This window comes from Ambystoma mexicanum, chromosome 2p (assembly GCF_040938575.1).
Source record: "Ambystoma mexicanum isolate Mex_15411 chromosome 2p, UKY_AmexF1_1, whole genome shotgun sequence".
Lineage (NCBI taxonomy): Eukaryota > Metazoa > Chordata > Amphibia > Caudata > Ambystomatidae > Ambystoma > Ambystoma mexicanum.
Genome location: NC_090923.1, coordinates 407,162,852 through 407,190,038, shown reverse-complemented (window position 1 = coordinate 407,190,038; position 27,187 = coordinate 407,162,852). Strand labels below are relative to the sequence as shown.

The window sequence follows — 27,187 nt, the reverse complement described above, 5'->3', positions numbered from 1 at the left end:
TTCTAGGGGTAGGGTTAACAAAGGAAAGAGAGAGAAATGAGGAGTTATGTGTGGAGTTCGAAAACATGACTGGGGATTGTGATAAATTCGTCATGGAGGGATGAGGCATTGGAGAATGGGGAGAAAAAGAAGCCATGTTTACATGTGGGGAGATCATGGGTCGCAATATCAGAAAGATTAGCAGCATCATTACTCAGAATAGTGTCAACCTCTAAATTTTCAACCGGACACGTTTGATTAGATATAAAGAATTCTGAGACGCTGAGGGATGGTAACGGATGATGGTGCATCCATGCTACAATGACAGTGTTGCTATAGCCATTAGAAGTTGTGTCAATAGTTTGTTGACACTTGTGTAGGTCTATCTTTGAGACATAAGGAGGGTAGGGGCTGTGGTGCAGACACAGGTGATAAAGTGAAGCCAGCAGCCAATCTGAGCATACAGATCTACTAGCGGCTGGCTAGCACTAAAACAATCAGCAGGTAATTGAGTTATGATTTCAGAAGTGTAGTCGTTGTTCGAGGGTCTAGAGTGCAATTTAGTAGAGGCCTCTGAAACGCAGAATCCACGGATGTCTGCTGTTGTGGATTGCCTGACATAGAAAGGTAGAAATATGTCTTGCAAGGATATTATTACTAACTGGCAGCAGAAATATTGCAAAGTTTACGGCAATAGTATAAAGAAGACGCTCACCAACAAACAGCAAACAGCAAAACAGCGCTCGACACCACACTCCACAATGCGCGCGACCTTCAGTCTTAGTAACGAAAAACCGGAAGCAGAAGGTCGGAGCCTATTTGTATTTGCTTGTTTGGAATCGTCCAAGCTCCAACACAAATCTACAAATGACACTCAAAACATTTCTTGAATTTGATTAGTCATTAGACATAATGAACTCATTGAGTGGAACATAGACTATGAGAATGAACACTCATTATCCCTGCATCTCTCTTCCTCACCACTTTCCTCTGATTTCAGACCTACATCTGGAGACAGACACTTTGCGGTCTAAAATTTAAATGACAAAACACCTTTGTTCATTCCCTTCTAGGGGAGAGGATACGTATCATTGCCTCCCTTTTTTATGTTGTGTTACAGAAAGGCAGACAACTTGGAATGTCATGACAATCAGTGGTGAATGATCCTTTCTAATACTTTCCTTCTCTCAGTTTGATATACAAGACAATATTTTACGGGGGCTAAATTCGGTGGCTACAGAGGTCCCTTCCTAGACCTGAAAGTGCTGCTTGAGTGAGAGGCTTTGTCAGCCATTCCCATTAGGATGCAGCAAATGGTCTCAAAAGCCCCCACTCTCCTGCCTCAATTCTCAACAGATGGTGGCAAAGATCAAAGATGGGATTTCACACCTGACCCAAATGTGGAGTGTCAGACAATGTGTGCCAAAGTTTAAGTGGTGTTCCTGCACTGAGGAGGCACTGCATTTGCTGTGCAGAAGAAATAGGTCCGGAGAATGGGATGAAGAGTGCAGGTTAGCCCCCTTTGCCCTTTCTCAGTTTTTGGAATTCTCTTATTTCTGGCTGTAACGCACATGTTGCAGGATGGAGGACAGAAGGTGTAAACGGGTCCTTTGCTCCTGGTGCTGCTCTTACCTCAGTTCCCCCTCTGAACAGCACAGTCCCCAGTGATGTTCCCAAAAGTAACAAACTTGGTGATGCTGCCTGTTCTTCCAACAGTACCTGAAACATCTGCAGTTCCCACCATTAACATCTCACCTTCAGATATTAAACAGTAGATGGTGAATGATGTCTTGGAACAAATTACTCCATCACCCTCCTCCTCATTCTGTACCCACCGTCTATCCTAAAGGAGAATAGGACTGAATCTGCTGTTGCATCTCTGTCTGGGATACCTGGGGTTAAAGAATAGCAGGATGGTGACTGGTGGTCTCTGAGAAATATGTATCCAACAAAGTTATAGAGTGCTAATGTCCATCTCTTTTTGAATGTAGGGCTGGTTGATTCTTCCGTCTCCTAACTCCCAGACCCATCAAGCATGGACGGCTCCTGCAACAGTTACAATTCCGCTACCGCATCTGGCATCCATATCCTTCAGAGAGTACCAGAAATGTCCCTGTGGCGTTTTCTGTCAGCCAGCCAGGAGAGCTCACTGTCCTGAGATACTTGTACAATAGGGACCCCATCTAAGAGTTTGCGCTAGGAATCCTTAAAAGTGGGCTCTGAGCTTCCATGGCGATTACACTGGGTCATTGGAGGATGCATACCTAACTGACCAAATGGATACATTAATTGAAACTGCTGTAAAGAAAACCTATGTGACGAACCTTCTTCATTTTGGGAAGTAAACACTGTACATTTCGCTATCACTTTGTATGACTTCCATGCTGCTTCCTGCTCGTGAGGACGTTTCTGGCACATTATCATCATATTTAAAACCAACACATGAAAAGCTCAGACACAGCCTCTGACACTCTAATAGCCACATCCATTGAGGAAGTAGCAGTTGTAGTGGGTACATAACATTTATGTCTGAGGATGTGGTGGGGATAGCCTTGCATAAATGTATTCTCCTATAACAACCATTCTGGGACAAAACTTTGTGTTTCAAAGATGGAAGAACAATTGAAGTTGGCAGCTGAACAGTCTAGGCTTTGCTCTCCCCACCAAACCAAGGCTGTAGGCCCTGAAAGAGGAATCTAAAATTATCAAACTGCATGTTCATGATCCTTCACACCCGGAAATGCTACCAGAGGATGGTTCATGGGAATGAGGATCCAATTTGTGATCTGAAGGTGACTGTGCCTCATCTTTATCCAGTCAGCACTCCTGAATATTGAACATCGCTATACAACCCTCTTCCAGACCTCTTAGAAGGGGTGCTGTCTGCAATATTTCTGTCAGGTGTAAAGGCAGCTATTACTGACACTTAGGTTTCTCAAGGTGGTTACTCAATTAGGTTTGCCTAAATTTCATCAAGGCTCAAGTCTGATCACAGCTCCATACAAGTAGGCAGCTCTTTCTTTCGGAGTAGAGCATGTGTTGGCTGTTCCTCTTCTCCCATCAAATTATTCTCAATCCTCTACTAAGTGCCAAACTCTAAAGAACCTTTTGCCACCATCATCAAATTGAAGGAGGTCAATTGCTTCATCTGTATGATTGCAATTAGGGTGAAAACCCTTCAATCTATCATATTGATCTCACTGTGTGTCTTCGTAGCAGCAAAGGTAATAGGATAAGCACACTTCCACATACACACCCATGCATCACAGTGGTTTGTCATATTTGCCATCCAAGAGGACCAATTTCAACTCACAATTCCACTATGTGGCCTGAAATCTGCTGTGAGAGTCCTTTCCAAGGCCCAGGCACTTCTGGTTTGCTTTATCCATGGGAAACAAATATATACATTCCTACCTACCAGGATGACTCGCTAATCCATGCTGCCTTCTTCTTACAAGCTTCTTTGGACACCAAGATGGTTTGTGAGTTGTTAGATGCCAAGCTGAACATCAAGAGGAGTGACCAATAAACACTTGAATTTATAGGTGTACTCTCCAAAACAGACCAGAGTTATATTTCCCTTCCTCGTTCAAGAGCTGTAAAACTGTAGACAATCTCTTATTGCAACAATATTCAGCACATGTGTGACTGGGGTTAGAAGGGTCTTCAGGAGTATATGCAATCTTTTGGGTCAGACTATATCTCAAACCAGGCTCTTCTCCTGCTAAACCACTGGAGCGCAGGTTGGAATAATACCACATGATACCCGGAAAGTCCCTGAATTGAATGGCTCAGCAGTGGTGGCTGCGCTTGGATCAACTCTGGCTGGGTTTTCCCTGGATTATTAATCCCAGATAGTCGTCAGGCCCACATATGTATAGGCTACTATGAATCACAGTTATGCTGAGGGCTTTTACCTCCAAAAATCTCGGGTCAGGTCTTCGAAAATAGAGATACGACTTAGCAGTTTTCATGGCAGGAATTACCCTTTCTCCAATCCTGAAGATGAAGGCTGTTCTTGTAGGAACAGACAAGTTGGTCACAAAGGTCTATATGAACCCTCAAGAGGGCATACTGTCTCAATCATTGGAATTGGAGGGTTTCGCCCTTTTCTCTTGGGCAGAATAGGATATATTTTGCCAACTTAGTTCCCAGGGTTGGTAAATGAACTGAGAAGTGGAGTGACCTTTAATAATGCCATTTTATCCTGCTCTGACTACCATTTGGGATGAGTCAGGATTGTTTAGTGATTAGGGTGAACACTCATCTACCCAGCTAGAGCTCCATAGTTAGGGGATCCATTGACCTGGGCATTTGCCACTGTGTTCATTTTCTGGGCCATCCTGCCCTGCATTAATTCCCTTGCTTTACTTGACTGTCTATGATCCTGAAAATAAAGGCTGCAATCATTCTGATTGCTCCCTTGTGGAAGAGGAGGTTTGGGTACTCCCTCATCCTCCAAAGGCAGTCTACCACAATGTGGACTCTACTAGTTCACTCATACCCATTGCTGTGGTTAATCATACATCATTGTCCCTGCCCCACCTGGGTTTAATGGCTTGGAAACTGATTAGAGATGACAAGTTATCTTGGGAAGATCAGGGGTCATTTCGGAAGCTATACAGCAATTCAGAAACCATCAATTTTCAAGGCTTATTCTGTACAATGGAATTTCATCTCCTCTTAGTATGCGGTAATATGTAAGAACCCTCTTTCTTGCAGTCACTTTCAGATTCAAGATTACTGTAAAGATGGGTTTCACCTAGGTTTGTTGGTCTCTACGCTATGATGACAACTGTCTGCTATATGGGCTTTAGGGACACTTAAGAGGACATATGGAAATGACAGAAATACACTGCCCATCTACACATGGGAATGTATGAGGATCACTCCCTTAACCCTGAGCATTTTTACGAGCCCCCTCCTTTTGTTCCCTTAGAAGAAATTCCTGTGAGGTAGCCTCCTTTAAATCCTTGATTTGCTGCCCATTTCTTCCCCCAGGAGATCAACTGAATTGGTGTTCTAGTGCAGGGCCCTGCAACATGCAGCTCACCAGACTAAGACTCCTGTGATCCCTGACCATTGACTAGGTTGGAAGCACTGATGTAGCTGATTGTAGCTCATAAAAAAGGGAGACCCTAAGGTTCTACACACCGACTCTACTGTGTAACCCTCTGTTGCCTTTCCGAGGGTTTTGGTCAGAAAGGCCTCCCTCTCTTCAGGCCGAGCTAATTTCACCCTTTTATCTGAAAGAGGGTCTTGTCCTGCCTCTTCATTTTCTTCCAGGTGTGCCAGTATACCAATCCCTCAGAATTTGATGGGATATGATAGAACAGTAATTATATTCTTGGCCATTGGAACATTGCAATTTATTCTACCAACAACATCAATTGACTTTGGAGTCAAAACCATGTACTCCTACTCTTAGCCATCGCATATTGTGGACCATTTATTTTTTTATGAAATTGTCTTCCTGTAGGTATTCAGGGCTGATACATATGATCTGAAAGCAGTTTCTATGCACAACATGTGTCCTGCCAATACTTGGGTATCGCCTGACACCTTCATTTCACTCTACACGCTGTCCCCCTAATGGTCATCTGGCCCTTTGTGACCACAGTGCTGGATTGTGCCTGACACTGTCTTGGGACTGATTAAAGTTGTCCATTAGTGTTGTATCTTGACTTGCCTCAGAGTGCTGTTATCTGCCAAAATCTCTCTCACTACAAGGGAAATGTGTGTGTGTGTGTCTGTTTTGAGCATACTTCCCAACATGCTACAATCCTGAAATTTGGCATGTGGGTAGGATTCATGATGTAGACAATGTGAAAAGTATAAAATATATATGTTTACATAATTTTTTTAAGCTGTCTGCAATGCTTACTCTTGCCATAGGTGGATATGTGTGTGTGTCTATTCGAAATGTTCAGCATACTTTCCAACATGCCACAAACCTGACATTTGGCATGTGGGTAGGTTCCATTGAGTAGACAATGTAAAAAGTATTAAATATACATTTTTCTATTATTTTTTTAAGCAGTTTGCAATGCTTACCCCTGCCATTTTGCTCTCGGCACTGTCATTTTGCCATAGTTCTATGCAAACCTCAGCAGTTCATTGTTCCTAAATTTCCGACACTGTCAGCATTCTAGCTAACATTGGCAGCACTCACTTCTGAAGTCATGGTCATGTCTCTTCACTAGGGTCCGCAACGACGCTGTCTGTCACATCATGGCAGATCTCTCATGATAATTACAGGAACTTCATTTCCCACAGGAGTTCATGGATGTATGACTTCTCAACAGTACAAAGCGTACATGCTTCAGCCGTTCACTTCAAGCTCACATGCTTCAGCCCTACAGGTACGGTGGTCGCTGCTGCCTCAGCTGTAGATCGGGACACCAATAATGTTGCTGTGCATTCTCAATGCTCTGAAGTAGAGATTACTGTGTGAAGCATGGGTCAAACATCTAGTATCGTATATTCTTAGTATATACGAGAAAAGGATAATTATTTGATTACTTACTTTTAATTGGAGTCCTAATTGTCCTTGCCCAAGCCCTACTTCTTAACCCTATTATCCCCGGAGATATTGTGCTGGTGATAAGTGTTATACAATAAAATACGTTACTGATGATGAAGCTGTTCAGACTCTTCCCCCAATTGCAGGAGAACAGTAGGAAGAGTAGCTTGTGTGTGATGGGCGGTGGGGGAGTTTGCATGTGTGCAACTTTAGGCAGTGTGGTGCTTTTCTCTGGCAGAGGAACGCTGTCCATTGGTAGGACTAGGATGAGGAGGAATAATGAAGATTACTGTTAAGTGATCAAGACATTTCTGCTCTCAGGCTTTAGAACGGGATTGGACAACAGCGGCCAAACAATGATCATGCTGTGTTTATCTGACATCCTTCACCTAGCATTATCTGTTAAAGTTGCCATAAAAACTCTTAGGCATGATTTATACAATTTCATTTTGATCAAATGAAAGTCTTGAAAAATAAAGAGAAATGGAAAGTGTGTGTGTGTGTGCTAAAATTGGAAATTGTGATATTGACATGCTAATTGAATTGTTTATTATAGTGCGGCATTCGCCACACTATAGTTGAGGTGTGTGGTGAGTACCATAGGAAATCCCAAAAATGAATTGCTCCTAACCTTTGACTCGTGCAATGAATTTGACTGAAATGTTGCAGACAATTTTGTATGCACCGGCCGTGGCCAATGACCATGGCCGGTGGCACGGAAAAACACTGTTTAAACAAAATCCATAAAATTCACTGAAAAAAAACTTTAAAGTTTAGTTAAAGGTGCCGAATTGAATGCAACAAACCCCCTGAAATTCTGGGCATTTGGGAAGTCATGACCGGCTTAGCTCGGCGCGCACGTTTTTTCAATGAATGAAAGTAATCATGGCTAACACATTAATTTCAGCCCAGGTTCTTTAAGGATATGGTTGAGATTACCAAATGTAAAAGCCAAGTGCTGATCTTGCGCAGGATACAGTGGAACATTTTGATTTTAAGGAGAGGAAAGAACATGTCACTACACTGCTTTCTCAAAACACCAAAACTAAATGTGTATCTACTGCCGCATTTGTAAGCCAGTTGCCACTTTAATCTTACCTTTTTTATTTCAATAAGTTTTCATTTGCATTTTCACAGCGATACAGGCTCAACCTGTTGCCTCGCAGATCCCACTAAACATACAGAAGCATCCAATGTGTTAAGAACAAAGGTGGTCTATTACTCATAAGCTAAACATACCTGACACTTCTGAATAGTCCCTGTGTCTCCATTATCACAGCAATCTCCACCACAAGGCACCATCTTGATTGTCATGTAGACATGGGAGTAGGGGCGCAGCAATTCTGGCAATATTTTAGACTCTTCGTTACTCGGTCCTTGGGAATTTTGAAAGCAGCTCTTCCTCCATTACATTTTGGTCACAGATAATTTCTCCAAGTTTGGTTCAACATAGCAACTGCAGAAAAGGAGCTTTTGCTGCAACAACCCAGTAAGGAGGCAACTTCCCCACAGTCTACCTTCACCGCCAACCTTTCATTTTTGTATATATTTGGCAGAAGTTGATGAAAAAATGTTAAACTGTTCTTATTAACAAACCAGAACACAAGCAGGCAGGTGTCTACTGTTTCACTGCAATCATTTAAATACACTCGCTTTCAGTATATCTCACAGACGATCACCGCATCACGCCTGACTCGTTCCTGTTACAGCAGCAACAGACGTTCCCACCCTGGGTTCCTTTCCTCTCCTTAGACCATTTGAAGGCGCATATCCTCCATAGTCACAAGACTCCCTCTGCCGCCCCCTTCTTCCTTTTTATGAATTTCGTCAACGCCCTCTATAAACCCTTCTGCTCTCCTCTCATGCATCTGTATCTACAGCACCCTTTGCCATACTGTGGTCTCAGCCAGTTACCCACACCTCAAGTTTACCCACCAAGCCTCAACCCTAGACCCCTCAGTTGATTTCCAGGCCATTGCAGCTTTACACTTTGCCAGCACGCAAATTAAATCCTCCATTATGGAGAGGTGTGCAGTATCTTTCTCTACCCTCGGGAACAGTCCCAGCAAGCAAAACTCTGTCGGCCATGACTGCATTAGGATCCCTCCTCTAATGGCTTTTTCTGGCACCCCCCCTCCCAGAACTTCCAAATTACCGGGCATGTCCAGAACTTATGCATCATATCTGCCCCCACACTAATACACCTCGGACAGGTCTTATCCCCTTCTCTACCTATCTGCGTCAACCTGTGAGGGGTTAAGTACGCTCTGTGTGTAACACACAATTCAGTAAGCTTGAATCTGGCGTTCCTTGAGACCCCCTTGATGTATATCAGCGCTCTCTTCCATTGCATGTCTATAAGATCTCTCCCAAGCTCTGCCTCCCAGGTCCTGCACACCGTCAGCTCCATTACCTTGAGGCTGCTCAGGAATAGGCCATACAGTGTAAGAACCATATGGCCACCCCTCAGACACATCATACATCGTGCCCAACACTGCATTAACCTCTCTTCTATTCTCCTAACCATGCCCACGGTACAATAGGAATTGGGCTTCATCTATGCCATAGTCACTAATTCTATCCCTTTACTTTCTGAATGCCTTTTGAACTGTACCACAACGCCTTGTTGTTTCCTGATGATTCCAACCAAGGGGACACACAGGGAAAAGGGGTCAGTTATCCCAGGTGCCCCCAGACCCTGCGCTGGAGCTCCCTGCCGAGCCTCAACAGTCCAGAGGGCCGTGCTAGCGCCGCATAATTTACCCATAACACTTCCTTCAAAAAATGTCTCCCCGGCATTGGTTGTAGCAGCTAAGTGTCCTGCAAGGCCACGTCTCCCAGCCAGTTCACCACAAATTGCAGTTGCCTGCTAAATAGTACAGTTCAAAGTGGGGTACTTGAATACCGCCACCGCTATAGTCTCTCTGGAGAATACATAAGTCAATTCTGTTTCTCCCCCCTCCACCATAGAAGGTCTCAGGCCAGATGCATCCAATGACATAAAGAATCTTCCGGGTATATTATAGAGTATGTTGCTAAAATGATATAAGAGGCGCAGAAGTACAACCATTTTTAATAGAGCCGCCCTGCCTGGCATCCTCGCCTGGCATCCTGAGGGGCAGTTTCCCCCAGACATCAAGGAATTATCTACACCATCTAAGGCTCTCTGAGTGTTATACCTGGGTGAGGAGGCAGGGCCATGCCACACATTAACTCCTAGATATCGGAAGCGTCTACTGTCCACTGCAGGCTAAGGTCGGAGTTCCCCCAACAAAAACAAACAGGATTTCTCCCAGTTGAGACAAATACCTGAAAATGTGGCAAACTGGTCAATTATGTCCAGTAGGTGCGGTAGGTTTAGTTTAGTTTAGTTTTTTTATTTATAATGCGCACCAGACCCAGGGGCATCAGGGCGCAAAAGATAAGGATATGTTCAACTTAGTTACAGGGTACATGGGTACATGAAATGCAGGAAGAAATATACAAAAGAACATCATACATCATACATTATACAATCATATACAGTGTAAATTACATGATCAAGTAGCATAGAATTAAAGTGAGCGCAATACATGCGGAAAGGAGTCCAAGTGGACTAGCACATAGTAAGCGAATCCATAAGCAGAGGGTAGGCGTCAAGAAGGTGTTAGTCAGAGTGATTATTTATCATTTTCTTTTAGCCAGTTAGTCAGATTCTGTTTGAATTTAGAGGAAGGCTGGGGTTCTCTAATACCAAGAGGTTGGGAGTTCCACAATTGCGCAGCCTTAACTGGGAAACTGCGTCCTCCTATAGTAGAGAGTCTGAATCATGGAACTTGTAGGCAGTTAGAGTTGGCTGTTCTCGTCAGTCTGGACAAGGTGTTTTTACAAATTCTGTCCGTAAGGTATGGCGGTGCATTGTTATAAAGGCACTTGTGAGTAAGGGAGGCAATCTTAAATTGGATTTTATCAAAGGTGGATAGCCATTTGTGTTCTCTTCTTGCAGAGGAAATATGCTCATTTCTATTGATCTTAAGAGCTGCTCTCAGGGCATTGTTCTGGAGAACCTGTATTTTATGGATAGTCTGTTTATTCGCTCCAATGTAAAGTGCGTTAAAGTAATCCAATTTTGAGAGTATGTGGGCTCTGGCGAGCTTGAGGCAGCTGTTGGTGGAGAGGAATTGTTTACTGGCTCTGATAAGTTTGCATATGTATGCGGTAGCAGAGGCTAGGGAGTTGACTTGTTTAGATAAGTTCAGGGTGGCGTCTAGGTAGAAGCCTAAGGTCTTCACTTCCTTTGCTACTTTTATATTATTGCCATCAATAGTGAAGTTGGCATAATCTGGGCTAAATTTGGATATGTAGGTCGGGGTGCCTAAGATAATAAGCTCAGTTTTGTCGTCGTTCAGGCATAGTCCATGGGTGGCCATCCATGCCTGAACAATGCTGTAAATTCTATTCACCAAAGCCAGATCCACGTAATCTCCTGAAAGCGGAAGGTGGATTTGGGTATCGTCTGCATAGTGTAGGCGATACCCAAATGGTCCATTTCGTCGAAGAGGGGCTTAGTGAATATGTTGTAGAGTGTGTGTGACACACAGGATCCCTGTGGTACACCGCAGGTTATAGGGATCGGATCTGCTGAGGCCGATGGAGAGAAGACTCTCATGGTCTGGTTGGTTGCTCAGACAAGACTCAATCCAAGTTATAGCCTCCTTAGAGAAATGAGCTACAGAGTCTAGGTGGCTGTATAAGACTGTGTGGTCAACCAAGTCGAATGCAGCCGAGAGGTCTAGAAGGACGAGTAAGGCTGCTTGGCATTATCTCTAAATTCATCTTTTTGGGCCTTAAAATTAAGGCCGTCTCCATGCCATGTTGAGGGCGGAATCCGGACTGACGAGATCCTAGTAGGAGGTTAGATTCCAGGAAGTTCTGTATTTGAATATAAGCCACTTTGTCTAAAATTTTTAGAAGAAATGGCACAGTCGTGATGGGCCTGAAGTTTGTAAGAATGGCAGGGTCAAGGGTTTGCTTCTTATGGCAGTACCCGGGATTCTTCCAGGTTGTTCGGGACAGTACCGGTGGGGAATGAGGAGTTGATAAGTTTAGTTATAAAGGGCGAGAGTTCTCTCGAGGCATCCTTAATAAGTTGTGCCAGGCATTGGTCACCTTTGGAATTGGATGGTTTAGGTCCCAGTATGACCTTCTCCACCTCAGTGGTCGATACTTTAGAGAAGCTAAAGCGTGTTTCTTGTTTATGATGTGGTGAGGGAGCTATGCTCGGAGGAGTTTGAGGTGTTAGAGAGGCTTTCTTGTGGGCAATTTTGGTTTGTAAGTTGGCGACTTTGTTAGTTAAGGCATGTTGGATACCGGAGCACCACTTTTTGTCTTTAGTGCAGTTTTCTTGAGGAACAATGGGTGTTTCCAGTTCTTTCAGAATACTGAACAATTCTTTGACACTAGATTTAGATTGAGATATTCTGTTATTGTAGGTCTCCTGTTTGGCTAAGAGGATGTCTTTCTTATATTGGGTTGAGACCTTAGTAAGGTTTAGTTTGTTTTCTGCTGATGGGGAGAGTCTCCAAGCAGTTTCAAACTTTCTTTTAAGTAGTCCAAGGTTTTTTAAGTGCGGGGTGAACCAAGAGTTGGTGTTTTTTAGGTTTGCTATTCCTTAATTTGAGCGGTGCGATATTGTCTATGGCTTCGTTGTATTGTTCGACTAGAGAGTTTGTGTCCATATTTTCCGGTACCGAATTATGTTTAGGTATTATTTGGGGCAGCAGTTTTTCAACTGTCATGAGTTTTCTTTTCCTCGTAAGTGAAGGTGGGGCAAGCGAGGACTGGGCCGTGGCTAGGTTAGTTGCCAATGTGAATAATAGGAGATGGTGGTCTGTCCAGATCTGAGGAATAATAGAAGTGGTATTATATTGGTCTCAGGTTGGTTCACGCACAGCAGCAAGTCGTCCGCGTACAGTGAAACCAAGTGCACCACCCCTTCTAACACAATGCCATCTTCAGGGGCATGGCCTGAGCTCATGTAGTGCAGACGTGTCCTGCTTGAGCTCCCACCGTGATCCTTTAACAGATCCTTAATGCGGCACTAAATAGCCCTGGATCTTGCTAAAATTGGATAATCACAGTGCTGTTATTAGCGACGGCTATAATGGATTTGAGCCGAAGGAGCCCCGGAGACTGAGAAATAGCCAGTTGGGAAAGCAGTTACAGCGATCCAAGATGGCGGTTGTGTCGGCCCGTCTGATGTGCACGGGCCGTATAAGCTCTGCTGCTGAAGGTGGTATTCTCTTCAGACCCCAAGACAGCTCATACAACCAGAGGAGTGGGGGGACGTCGGAGGGAATTGGAAAGATTGCCTTGCAGGGCTGATCGTCCGGGAAGCATCACCCCACGCTTTAACAGTGTGACATATTGCCAGAACCCAACACAGGCCTGGATGGCCTCCACAGAGCTGGGATTGTCGGAGAAGGGGAGCCGACTGGGCCCCTGATGCATTAACATCTAACCCGCTGACAGCGATCCTGCAGGACCAGAGAGGCGCCCCGTACTGCTGCAACCGGTATGTGAGTGTTTGGTGTTGGGCCCAGAGAGATCACCATCATTACGACACCTGTGGAGCCCATCCTCTCGGCATTGAGACTGCTTTGCTGCGCTTAACGAATGGTTCCATGGCTGATCCCCTTTTGTTGCGCACTGGCACCTGAACACCGGGACTTACCAAATCCAGGCTTTGACCACTCACTGACTGGAACCATCTACCCCTCCCTCCCCACTAGCGTGGTCGAGCTTATGCACCCTGCCTGGTCCCACTACCAATTTATCACACACCAAAGCACTATTGATGCTCCTCTGGGGGAACTTGAAGGCAGCTCTCCCCCTTACAAACTAGTGTCAGTCAATCTTGCCTGAGACATTTGCAGATGGAGGACACATCGATCACCCCATGTCCTGCAGGAAGGGAATTTGCAGGGACTCCCTGAAATGGACAAGACGGCTGTTGTAACAACCCAGAGGATTGTGGGGGGATGTGTACTCCTCGCTGAAGGACTCCTGCATATAAGGAGTCTATGGCACTGACACCAGCGCTTGCATGGTTCTGAACACTGGGAATCTCCAGAATATTTGTATATATCCACCCAAGAAGGAGTCTGAAGCCACCCGAAGCTCCACCACAAGAAGATAGTGAATACTGAAAGCCCTGGAAGATCAATATAACTAAAGATAAATGGGTTGCAACCTGGACCTAACTGGGAGAGTTGTGTCCCATACAACTTTTGGAGTGCTTGCAGGCGAATAGGAGCTGGTTTCATAACAGGAAACAGAGGCAGTCAGTTACTGTCTTTGCTACATGGATAGCTTAAGAATTGAGCAGTTGCCAATCTGCTTAATCACCATTGAGCACAGGGAGGTGTCTACACGAAGTTAAACAGGTGGATCCCGGGGCAAACCTGGTGGGTGATTAACTGGAAGGGAATGACCCTGGAGACTCTGCTGGGGCACCTCAACTGCAGAACGCGCCGTATGCCACCCTTCATATTGCTTGGACGTTACCTATTTGAGCAGCTGGGGCTGTAATTGCTTGCACCTCCTACCGTTGTGTGACCCTGGGGGACTGGAGTCTGTGTCTTGCACAGATTGCACTGAACCTTTTGCGTTTGCTGTGACATCACTGCTTTACACGCTACTGTTTGGAAGGGGGCAGACATTTCTTTGTGACAATCTTCATTAGAAACATACATGCTCCATCATCTACGGCATTGAAATGGGAGCTGAGACCTACACCCCAGATACTCTCTCTGCCATGCCACCACTATACAGAAAACCAAGGGCACGATCATGGAATCCTTTACAAGTCAGGGGAGGCAGCCAGATTCTACTCCAACTGTGCCCCTGGAAGGTGCGGGGGGCCCAGAGGCACAACCAGATACTCATGAGGGTAAAATCCTGACAGCCATTGCTGCTTTACAGATCTCACTGGAAAATAGGATTAATGAAGTGAAGGTGGAAGTACAACTCCTGCGGCAGGATGTACGCTTGTTGGTGGAGAGAGTCACAAGTGCAGAAACACTGCTGACTAATACTGCTACATCTGCTGTTGATTTGGAACTGAAGACTCTAGAGGTAAAAAATGCTGCACTGGAACAGCATGCTGAGGACACAGAGGGCAGGTCATGCAGGAACAACATTTGCGTACTTGGCCTTCCAGAAAGTATTGAAGGCACAGACCCGAACACCTACATTGAAACCCTGATACTACAGGAAGTGAGTCCAGGGAAACTATCACAGGGTTTTGCGATTGAGAGAGCTCATCGATCCCTTCAGGGGAGACCCCCCCCCACCTGGTGTTGTATCCCCGACCTGTTATCGCAAGGGTTTTGAACTCCAGAGACAGGAAGGCGGTGCTGCATTTCTAAGGAAGGTGGGAACATTTGGAGTGGTAACTCTGAAATTGCTGTGTATCCCGATTATACACCCATAGTGCAAAAGAAGTGGAATACGTTTGTCCCTGCTAAGGCAAGGCTATGTCAAATGGGCCTAAAATATATGCTCATGTATCCAGCTAGTAATCCACAATGGTAAGACACAGTTTTTTGATAGCCCAGAGGCAGTGAACATGTGGATTGAACACAACGGAAGGCTGCTGAAGGAGCTAACATGCCTCAAACTGATAAAGGTGCAATGGCTTAGTTCCCTAGGATGACGTGGGAACCAATCACCCTATTGAAGGAACAGTGATTGCTTACGGCTGGAACGCAGATGATTTACGATGTCCACTGCGGCTCGAATTGACACTATAATGTGATCCAGCTGTGCTGGTCGGTCGAGCTGACGAATGAGGGAGATTGTTCTGCCAGAGAGTTCGATTTTTTTTGTCAAAAATGAACAATTGCAGTTAAGGACACCTGGTTGCTTTACTATTCGCAGACTATGGTAAGCAAGGAGGTGGGAGCTGGGCGTCACTACCCGTTGCGTGAGACTCTGCGACCCCCGATACGATTGGACTATTGACACTGGCCCATTGCTGGTGCCCTTTTCCAGTGCCCCATGGCCCCGAAGGGCTTTGTAGGTGCTGGTAGACCTGAATGGTGTGCTGCTGTTGGGCCTAGTTAAGACCCCTGGTTTGGGGTCTGTTTGTTATGATGTGGTTATATCTGTTTTATACGGCTTGGGATGCACTGTTGCTAGAATTCTAGACGTGGCCTGGTGCGGAAAATGAAGATACGACATGGGTTCATGCTAAGGGGTGAATATCTGTGGCAACGGGCATTGATGGGGGGGGAGAACATAGGGGGTGGCACTACATTGCACGTATGGTGTCACTTAGAATTCTGACTTGGAACGTAAGGGGCTTGGGTTCATACATGCGTAGGAATCGAGTTTGCTCTTATCTATATAGAAATAAGGTAGCCATCGCTTTATTGCAGGAAACTCATTTGTTGCCTGCAGACAAGGACATGGTAGCAGAGAGATTGGAGGTGTGTGTTTATGGTTCTACATATTCTAGGTTTGCTAGGGGAGTTCTCGTATAGATAGATAAGGGGGTCCCATTCCAAGAGTTTAATGCAGACAAGGAGGGAAGGTACATGATGGTGCATGGTTATATAGGTCATCATGAGCTGTGTATTGTGAATTATTTCTTTCCTAACCACTCCAGCCCGGCTCACGTGCGCTCATTGTGTGGCCTGATGGCTTTAAGACGGGATGCATTAATCCTGTGGGGTTGGGTTTACTTTAATTGTGTTAAATCTATCCAATATCCTCCCCCCCCCCCGCATTGTGGGGCCTCACCTGCTACTGGGGCACTAAATGTGGCACTGTCTGAACTAACTTTAGCGGACATCTAGAGGGAACTACACCTGAACACCAAGGGTTATTCATTTTACTTGACTCCCTATGGGTTGCATACCAGAATATATATAGATTGATTGTTAAGAGTTGAACACCTCACAGAATTTATTGAAGCGGAGTATACGGGACAATTAATATCCAACCACTCCCCGTTAATGGTCACATGAGGGAACAGAGGGCCTAGGTCACCTATACTGATGGGGCGCATGCATGCCGATGCAATGAACGATATTGCCTTTAAGGAACAGGTGCAGGAATCCTTGAACCAGTTTCTTCGACTTAAAGTGGGAAGCGTTGATGGCTGGGGGACAATTTGGGAAGCCCTGAAGGTGGTTGTCAGAGGGGAAATGATAGCAGGTGACGGGGGTATTATGAAAAAACTGCTAAATGAGTTGGAATCTATGGAAGATGAAATTTGCATACTGGAATCTATGCTTTCTGAGAGACCTGGGACAGAAGCAAATCTCATTGGGATGCAATTAAAATGCACCCAAGCCTGGGAAAGGCTGTGTAAATTTGATTGCAGAACATTGGTGGTGAGGACACAAGCTGAGGGCGATAAATCAGGGAAGATGTTGGCTTGGGTATGCAAGAGGAAGACACCTAGAAACTACTGTTGAACTGCTGCTTGAGTGTGGTGCCCTGTGGAGACCCAGACAGCAATAAATGATATTTGTACTGCCTTCTATCCCAAGCTGTACAGACACGACATGTTGCTTGACCCGGAGGAGGTTCCTTCTGTGTTCTCCATGATCTGGCTTCTGAGGCTCACCCCAGATATGGTCCTTTCTCTGGAGCAGCCCTTCACGGTAGAGGAGATGCGAGAAGCTGTCGCCTCCCTCAGCTCTGGTAAAACACTGGGTAGTGATGGAATCCCGGCAGAATTTTATAAAAAATACTGTTCCACACATGTCCTGGTGTTGCTGAGGTATTTGAGGAATCTTGGGTTTGCTCCCATAAAGCATGAGGTAAATGATGGTGATTCCCATTCCTAAGCCTGGGAAGCCTCTCGAAAGATGTGGATCCTATCGTCCTTTAACCATTCTAAACTGTGACGTTAAGTTGCTTACTACACTGTTGGCTGGGCTTTGTGCCTGGCCACAGCACTTCACTAAATCAATGTTGACTACAGCATATTATTGATCAAACCAATTTTGGGGGATGCCCTACATGTTGTGGCTTCCCTGGACGCTGTCAAGGCCTTTGACTTTGTCTTCTGGGAGTGGATGTACGCAGCACTGCAGGGCTTTGGATTTGGAGAGTGCTTCATCCCCTGGGTGAAAATACTATATACACAACTGGTTGCTAGATTAAAATCTGACAGACAGGTGTCTGAATTGTGGGAAATACAAAGAGGAACACTTTGGCTTTGGAACCCCTGGTAGTGTGCTTACAACAGGAATACCTTGAGGCTGGCATAGAGCTAGGGGGGGGTCCGACACCTGGTGTCCCTCTACGCGGATGATGTGCTTTTGTATCAATGTGTGCCGGAACACAACCTTCCCATTATCATTGCCGGTCTAGACGACTTTGCAAAATGTTCGGGGTCTCATTTAGCAAGCAGAAGTCATTCCTTTTCCTCAGGCAGGATACCGGGAATATGAGGCTGCGGACCTTCCTGATCTGGGAATGAAGCGGGAAACACACTCCTTTAGAAATGTAGGCATTCCGATAGTGCACAGCCCTAGCGAAATGCATGCTTGTGACACACTCAACGTATTGGATGGTTTTAAGAGGTCTATGAAGGTCTGGGCCAGACTGCCACACTCCCTTATGGGTCGGGTAGCCATATTTAAGATGATCATACTCCCAAGGCTACGTTATGCCTTTACGAATGTGTATTACTATATAGAAGCTGCATTTTTCTGCGCCTTAGATGTGGTGATCAGAGACTTCCTATGGGGACAGAACTGGCGCCAGATGGCACTTGACACTTTGTTTACCCTATAGAGACAGGGGCGTGCAGCGACCAATAATTGAGCTTTATTATTTGGCTGCTTTAGATGGGCCACTTGGCAATGTGGCTAACTGACAACTTCATCTCATGGTAGACTGCTGCAGTTGTTGGTGATCCCTGCATGGTTAAAAGAGGCACTGTGGATTTCGGATATTTGCATAGGTACCCAGGCCCTACTGGTAAGATTGGGCAGGCAGGTCTGGACCAGAGTGCTGAAGATACTATGTCTACAGCATCCTTACTCGCCACATGTTCCCATAGTAGTTGATGTCTTTCCGAGTACGGCTGAAATGAATGCTATTAGGAGTTGGGAGGAACTTGGTCTGTCCACATGTGGAGATTTGTATGGAAAGGGGGATATTAGGGACTTGGAGAGTCTGAAGCAGAGGGAAGGGGTCCATAGGGGCCAATTACTCAGGTATCTGAGAATAACAAAGTTGGCCAAGAGAAGTTGGAGAGGGTGGTCTGCTGAGCCAGAGGCTTCGCTGCTTCTTACCTTAATGTATGAGCTGGAAAACGGCTGGTGCCCTGTGTCCAGGTTGTATGGATGTTTGCAAGGTTTGACACTCAACAGAAATGTGCTAGTGAAAGCGAGGTGGGAGAAAGATGTTGGCCAGACCATCACTGACCAACAGTGGGACTATGCACTGCTTTTTATAAAAAATGTGTCCAGAAATGCACGCTTTCGGTTTGTTCAGCTAAACGTGCTCCACCGCACTTAAATGACCCCGCATAGAGTGGGCAAATTTGATGTTAAGGCATTGCCATACTGTGCCTGGTGCCACATGGAGGGGTTGACTTGATTTACATGTTTTGGAAATGCCCTAGGGTGGGCAATTATTGGTCACAAGTGAAGCAATCCTGTATAACAGCTGTAATTTTAAGGTATACTTGGAGTCCACTTGAATGCTTTCTGGGCGCATACCCCAGACCAAATAGATACCGCCACGTAACCAGGTTTATGGACCTTGCGTGTGTTTTGGCAAAAAGACACATAGCCATGTCTTGGAAACTCAGACGGGCCCCCAAAATACGGTATTTTGGAAGAACTTTGAGCAGTGTTCCCTGGCTTAGATCTTCGAGCAAAGATGCCAGTGCAACTTTGAGGCCTGCAATGCCCTTATTCTTGCAATGTTCCATCCATCGGATGATATACCACCCTGAGCACCATAACCCACTGTTGTTTAAGCTGTATTATTACATTTGTAAAAGTATCTCGATCTGGCTCGAAGTTTTTGGCCCAATCTGTGCACGAAAGGTATATTTGATACTTGTTTGCTACAATTCTGGATCGCTACCTAGCTGTGGGCGTGCCCTCCAAATATTTACACTGTCCAAGCCTTGTTTACTCCCTTTTGGAGTTGTTAATGTTTTGTTTTGTTTATAATTTGTTGCTGCCTTTGCAGAAATTATTCGATACCTGAGAAAACGGTAAATGCACTCAGTTTACTTGTACTGAATGGTTGAAATATTTTCCTTGCATGGCATTGTACTGTATGTTATTGTGTCAAAAAGCACAATGCCTGCTTCCACATAGTCCCTCAGCCAGCCTTTCAGAAAACCACACTGCATTCATGTCAGTTTCGGGCAGAGCTGTCTCATTCTTTGTGCCACACACACAGATACCAGACACCCATAACATGAAGTGCATATTGGTCACACACTCCATTCATCTAGGTCCCATCCCAAGGGCATCCCAAGGGCGTACCCACAACATACAGTAATTGGGAAGGCTCCAGCCAATCTGGCCTGGACTTCCCCACAATACCATATATGGTTCTTCCACCCAACAGCCAGTCAGGGGAAGGGACAGAATCATGGCTTCTCAGGACTTTGGGGAAACAAGATAAGAGGTAATAGAAACCAAGAGGCCACAGGGGCCATCTTGCCTCCTATCAGGAAACCACTGATTCCTATAGCAGGACCTGGGTATCCCAAAATAAAGGATACCCAGAGCACCTGTCAAATTCAGCATGGAGCTGCCACCAGCCCATACCCTGCTCTGTGAGCCACACACAGGTGCCCAAAATCATACACTGGGGGTACCCCACCCATGGGTGCCATAAGGGTATCCCAAGGGTCTCTGTTGACCACTGCCAGGAGTCCCACCTGGACTCCTGTGCAGAAAACAACATGGAAAATACATGATAAGGGAGTACAGGACAAGGACATGGAGGTCCTGTCCCTCCAATGCATTGCTAGCATCACAAATACTCCCAACTGAAATGCCTCTACAAAAACCTCCAGAAGCCTAGGCGCCATTTTGTCTGCGTAAGCTGTATAAAATTCCCCAGGAAATCCATCCAGGCCAGGGTCTTAGCAGTCAGAAGATCCAATATCACTGCGCTGATTTCCTCACTGCGCTGATTTCCTCAAAATGTCAGCAGAGCATCGAGCCTATTTGCCTGCTCCCTGTCCAGCCTGGGTAGATCTAACTGAGCTAGAGCTCCACCTATATCTCTCTCGCCCGTTAATATGTCTTCTGAATACAAAGACACATAGAATCTGGAAAAAACCTTGTTGATCTCACTCTGGGTCTTAACTGTGGCACCACTCTCAACCCTAATAGCGCTAATCATGTCCCTCAGTTCTATCCCTACTGCATAACCATGTCAACAGTCACCCAGACGTATCCCCCTCCGCATGCAGCCTCTGTGTGTATTTAGCAAAGTCCAGTCCGCCTAACCTTTCCCATTCCGCTATGCATTTCTGGAGCATCGCTGTCAACCTCCCGACTTCCCTCCAAACTCCCCCCCAGCATGCTATTCCCGTTCAATAACGTTCTCGCTTAGAGCCTGCAGTATGGCCTTTCTAAGTCCGCCCATTTTCCAAATCGCCACCCCTCGCATGACCACCTTAAATGCATCCCAAACGGTGCCAGCCCTCGCGACACTACCCGTATTGATGTCAAAATACTCCTCCATCTTGTTTCCTAACTAACTATTGAAATCCGCATCCAGCAGGGCCTCTGCCCTCAGTCGCCAAGTGGGTATCAGAGGTCTCCGCGGGATTCCCTGTCATCTCGCTACTAACGGGGCGTGATCAGAAAGGCCGCTGGCCCTATAGTCTATAGTCACAAACTCGCCCAAGGACTCTTTCCCGGTGAAGACATAATCTATTTGTGTATGTACACTGCGGGGGGGGCGAAAAATGAGAGCAGCCATGGTGTCTCTGTGCCTCTTCCTCCAAACATCAACCAATTGCAAATGATGCAGTAGGGAGCCTAGCACTCTAGCCGGTGGTGCTGATTTTCAGTGTGTTTTATCTGATCTATCCAAGCAAGTGTTGAGCGTGCAATTAAAGTCCCCGACCCAGACCCATGTGGCCGCCCCTAAATGCAGACAACCTTGGATATAGGGGCCGAAAGAATACTGCAGCATCATGGTTTGGGGTACATGTGTTCACCAAGCATATCTCCCTATTTTCCAGCAGCCAATGTACCAAGACCGTTCTACCCTCACCATCCTTCTTGCGCTTCATTAATTGAAATGGGACTGAGAGTGCCACCCAGGTGAGGACCCCTCTGGCATATGTCGAAAATGGGGAGCCATACAGTTTCCCTCCCCATTTCTTTGCCAATGTAGCTTGTCTACTCGCCATGAGTTAAGTTTCCTGCAATAGCACAATGTGTATCCCCATCTTGATGAGATGCGCACAGCCTTTTAACATAGCTGTCCCCTTATGTTCCAAGTGATTATTCCCAAGCCCTCAGCCCACGCCATGGTTGGTCTGGTTTCAGCCAAAATGACTGCACCTAAATTACAGACCTTACTAAAAGACCTAAAATGCATACCACCAAAAGTTTGAACACCAAAAGTTTGAACCTTTTGTGATATGCATTTTAGGTAGGTAAAACAATACAAAAAACAAAGACTGCAGGGGCTGTGAGGGTGTCTCTCACAACACCCCGCTCACCATATTATACTGTATAGGGAGCGGGGGTTGCGGGGGACACCCCTGCATCTGCCCAAAAAAAAAAAAGGCTGCTGGGGTGTCCCTCCCAACACCTCGCTCACCATACCACCATACTATACAGTATAGTGAGCAGGAGTGGCGAGGGACACCCCTGCAGCTCACCGACCAAAAGTAAAAAATAAAATTAAAAAAAAGAAAAGAAAAGGACACTGCGGTGCCGGTTCCCAATCACGGAAGTGAAAGGGAACCAGTGTCGCAGGAACACAGCGCGGCGGAAAGAAAGGTAAGTAGGAGGCTTGGGGGTTTGAGTGGGGGCGTTTTGGGGGTGTGGGTGGGGGTGGGAGTGTGTGTTTCTATGGATGTGGTGTTTTTTTAATGATGTCCGCATTGGAATTGTACAAACATTTTTATATTGCGTACATTTCCCAGGCAGACCTTTTGCATGTGGTCAATTCCTTTGCGGGAAATTCACACAGATCTGTTGGACTTACCAGGGTCTACACCCTTCCACCGCCTGCCTCCTCGTCTCCCCTTTCACCTCCCTCAGGTCACTCCCCTAGCAGCAAGAACCACTGTGTCTCCCAGCCTCTACCCCCACAGAGCCCAACAATGATATCTGCTATCCAGGCAAGAAGATTGTGTGTCGTAAAGCAACCTATATCTACGCGTCACCTGCCTTTGTTGTTTCGATCATGTTTCAACCTGCCAACAAACAAAATACCCCTTCCCAACAAAAGGTGTTGTAAACAAACCCCATCTCCCCCGCCCCCCAGGAACATGGAGACAACCGAACAACTTCCCCCAGTTTAAACAACTGCCCATCAGCAACTCGTCTGTTCAGGCTCAGCCCCCTCTCCCATACCCGCCTCCCCCACTCCAGGTAACATGCAGGAGCTCAACGCCATGAAACTGGCATCTTAACTATCAGCAGGGGGGGTGGCAGCTGCCCATAGTGGCCACCAATAAGTCCCGATGTCCAAGTTCCACCAGCCCCCGCAATCTTTTTTCATATCCCCTACACCCTTCCATCTAAATTATGGGAAGGAGAAACAACCAACAAAAACCCCACCAAGAAACTGATTCCATTTTGTCTTTCAGCACCTTCAGTCTACAACTCTCTGCTCGGGAGCTGCGGTATCCCCTGTGCATCCATGCAAGAGTGTGCTTTCACCGCGTTCTCAAAGAAATGCGATCTTCCATTATGACCTTCAGTTTAGCTGGATAAATCAGCATGTATTGCAGCTCTGCCCTTCGCAATCGTTCCTTTGTAGGCCCAAACACAGCTCTGCATTGCTGGACTAAAGCTGTATAGTCAGGGTATATTGCCAGCTTTGAGGACCCTCTGTTGATGGTTCACCCCTCCTTGGAGAAGGTAAGAATCTTCTCCCTGTCTTTGTAGTTCATAATCTTTGCTATCTGCGGTCTCGGGGGGAGGGGGGGTGGCGCCTAGCAGGGGTTTCCTCGCTAGTGATCTATGTGCTCTCTCTACCGTGAATCCTTGTGTTAGCATGCCTGGACCCAGCCACTGGCGGAGCATGTTTTCGACATCGGCCGTGAAGTTCCTTCCTTCCTCTCCCTTCAGGAGGCCTAGAATTCTGATGATATTCCTGCAGACTGTCCCACCTCTGCATCTTCCGCCTATGTTCTAGGATTTTCACTTGGTTTATCAAGTCTGTAGCCTGTGTTTTAGTGCTGGCAATGTTGGTTGAGTTGTCTTGCACTCACAGTTCTGCAGTGCCTAAGCGATCTGCCAGCGCTCCCACATCCTGCCGCAACAAACCAACATCCACTATGACTGCATTGATCTTGTGTTCCAGAGCTGGTTCTAATGCTGTTATTGCTGCTAGTATGGGGCCCTCCCACTGTGGAGCCACCTGCAACAAAGCGTCTGCCTCTGTGGTGGCACGCTGCTGCTTTGTATTGCCTCCCTCTTTACAAACAAAAGGCTCCATGACCACCTGTCTGGCCTCCCCCTTGGGGTTCTTTGTCCGGCATCTGAAATCAATGTCCTAGCCAGGCTAGTGCAGGCTGCCACTTCAGCACAATGTTCTCTGTCCCACCACTACTCAAGTCCAGCAGGTTCCCCCAAACCTTGTGTCCTCTTCTAGAGCAATGAGGGTGTCTTTCTGTCCCTCACCATAGAAGCCCCCCACGGGCAGCCACTGCATCGGGCAGCACCCACCCCCATGCCCTAGAGGTATGAGCCAACAGAGTTCACTTTTCATCAGCCAGGCCGACCAACCCTCTTTCCTTCTCTGCTACCTGTAACCCTTCAGGACCAATCTCCAACTTTACTCAGTCCAGTTTAATTGCCTGGACCTCCCATGACTGCAGGGGGCACCTCCTTGTTCCATCCACCTGCAGGACCACTCTCCTTGTATGCAGGCGCAGAGCCGAGACCGCTTCTGTCTCCCTTCTGCCTTCCTCCTCCACCAGCGCAACGGGCCGCCACCAGCGCGGCCCATCAGCCATCAACATGCTCCAGCGCAGCCCCGAATTCCATGTAAACTATGGCACCAATACACACCCCAGAGCCCAGAGCGGGGGTGCCTTTCAACATTCGGGGGCCTCCTCAGCCGCCACGTCCGGTGGGCCGCACCCATCAGGCATACCAAGGCCTGCGTCGCGACACCACGCTCTTAGTTGGGAAGACCAGTTACTTTCCGGCTGACAGCCCGGCCTCACGGCAGGGCCACCCTTGTATAACACTGAACCACTGTGGCTCCCCAGCCCTTCAGGGGGGCCATGCTATTCTCCCATGGCACTGATCCCCGGAGCAGGGCAGGCCCACCCACCTAACCCCCTCTGCCAGGGGCACTGTGTTGCAGCATGGGTGGCTCCCACCGGGCCGCAGTTCACGTTTGCTCACTGGGTCATTCTGCTGCTCCACACTACCAGCCGTGTAGTTCAGATCACCCCACCACTGTCACACCGTGGACGAGGTTGGGTCCTCACAGGGGAAGCCTCTCCACCAGCTTGGTAAATTCTCCAAGCTCTCCTGTAATTCGCTGCAAAGCGGCAGCTGCCATCTTGGCTGTCTCCGACTCTGCCTTACGCCCCTCCAAATCTTAGTGTCTTCTCCCCATCTGCTGTGGTCCGATATCCACACTACCTCTTTGGACAAATACAATCGAGCGCTTTAAGCTATTATTTCAGGAGGATCATGCACGAGCTCTGTAGATAGCCTCACTGCATGGCCGTTTAGCCACACCCCTGGCAGAGGTTGATAATTGTGTGGAAACTGGCATATAATCATATTAGTATAAACATTCTACCCACCCCATGTTGTTTCTAGGTTGATTCCATCACCCTTTAAGTGTTCTGTGGAGTAGGTTGATGGCAGCAGTAATTTAGCCTTGACATGAGTAGTGGTGCAACCAATTTTACTGCATTCAGAGCCCAATATACCAATATGGTAGCCATTGGTGTACCAAAATATTTTTATGTTCTACTACCAACCATTTTGATTTGGGCCATCCTTTTCTCTGTGGGGCCATGTGGCAGGCCTAAAATAGGTGTTTCGCATGCGCTCACCCCACAGTTTCTATTGTGATTTAAACTTGCTTAGCCTGGGTCCTGCTACAAACCTTGCCAGTACACATCCATTGTGGGTGGACCTGAATGTTTGGCAGTTTTACAGGCCGTCCTCATTCACTGGCTGTCAAAACCTTTTTGCATTTGCCTGGTGTGTGATTTGAGGGGTGGCTTATGCGAGCCCATGACAGTGCACATTCCTCACAATTTATATGTTTGAATGGGATTTATAAAGCATACACTTAGCTGGTAAGCAACAGAGCACTGTACAAAGTGGATATACCCAGAGGTAACAAGTGGCGTGCAGGGGTAGCAGACGAGCTGGGATGGGCAAGGGTGAGCATTGGAAATGTTTACATCCGTGAAACAAGCAAAAACATCATGAGATACTTCTGCAGATATGTTTTTAGAAGAATTATTCATAAAAATAGACAATGTATAGTTTAGATGCACATTTCTTTACATTCCTATGCTTAACCCAAATATTATAGCAATATTCCTCCCTTCTGCGGGCTACACCAGCCGGTCATGGCCAGGGCCCAAGTTACAGGCTAGAGCGAAGTTTGGGGTGGGCAGAGTGACGGGTGTCAGGGGCTTGATTAGTGGGCGGGAGGAGGGACAAGCATTGGGCTGGTGAAGGGCGGGTGCGTGGAGCACTGTAGCTGCTCTGAACCCGTGCTTGCATCAGTAGATTCAGCCTTGGTTTGGAGCAACCTGATTGGCTCCCGCACCCGCCGAGGTTGCTAATAGAAGTTGACAAGCATAGCATTTGTTTCTCACCTGGCAGTGTACCTTGCTCAGTCAAATGCTGCCCTGTTTTCACGTCGGTTTGCCTCATTTTGGTCATATCAAGAACTTGAGTAACCTGAAGCACATCTGTAGTAAATTGGCAGTTTCGGGGAATAACATCTGTTGGTTCATCAGCTGCTAGTGTAGTGCCATAAATATCTAAAATGAAAAATAAAAAAAACTGATAAAACTGATCACACCATCAACGCCACGTGCATCCATCAACAAAATCCAGTTAAAACATTTTTAATTGGTCACATATTAGGAAATATTGATCTTTCCATAACATATTTACTCATTACAACAGGGCTCTGCTTAAAGCATTTCAAAATAATAACCCTTTCCTAGCACAGTGAATAAGCTAAGCATGTTCAACAAATGGGTTCAAACCAATCCATCACAGATAGGAAGGACATCGATCTGTAATTAGCCTTCATAGAAACACTTGGCATCGATTTTAAGATTCATATGGGCTGCGGGAGAGTGTAGGGCAAGCCACAACAGCAGAGGCGATTAGCAGGATTTTGGGGTTCGAGGGGCTAGGGTAACATGATGGGGTCAGCAGTAGCTTCCAATTTCAGAGGTGAGGGGGTGGTTGCCTCCTTCTGTTAAGCATTGGCTACTTGCAGCAAACGTGGTTAGAGGAA

At 46.5% G+C, this 27,187-nt stretch overlaps 1 protein-coding gene across 2 annotated transcripts in view; it reads right to left on the bottom strand.

Moving 5' to 3' along the window:
* CFAP20DC (CFAP20 domain containing) overlaps positions 1–27,187 on the bottom strand; it is a 2,832,435-nt gene that overhangs the window by 1,679,208 nt on the left and 1,126,040 nt on the right. For both annotated transcript variants that reach the window (XM_069643752.1, XM_069643753.1), the window contains exon 8: positions 26,532–26,699. In XM_069643752.1, coding sequence (XP_069499853.1) covers positions 26,532–26,699 — 168 coding nt within the window. The remainder of the gene's footprint in view (positions 1–26,531; positions 26,700–27,187) is intronic.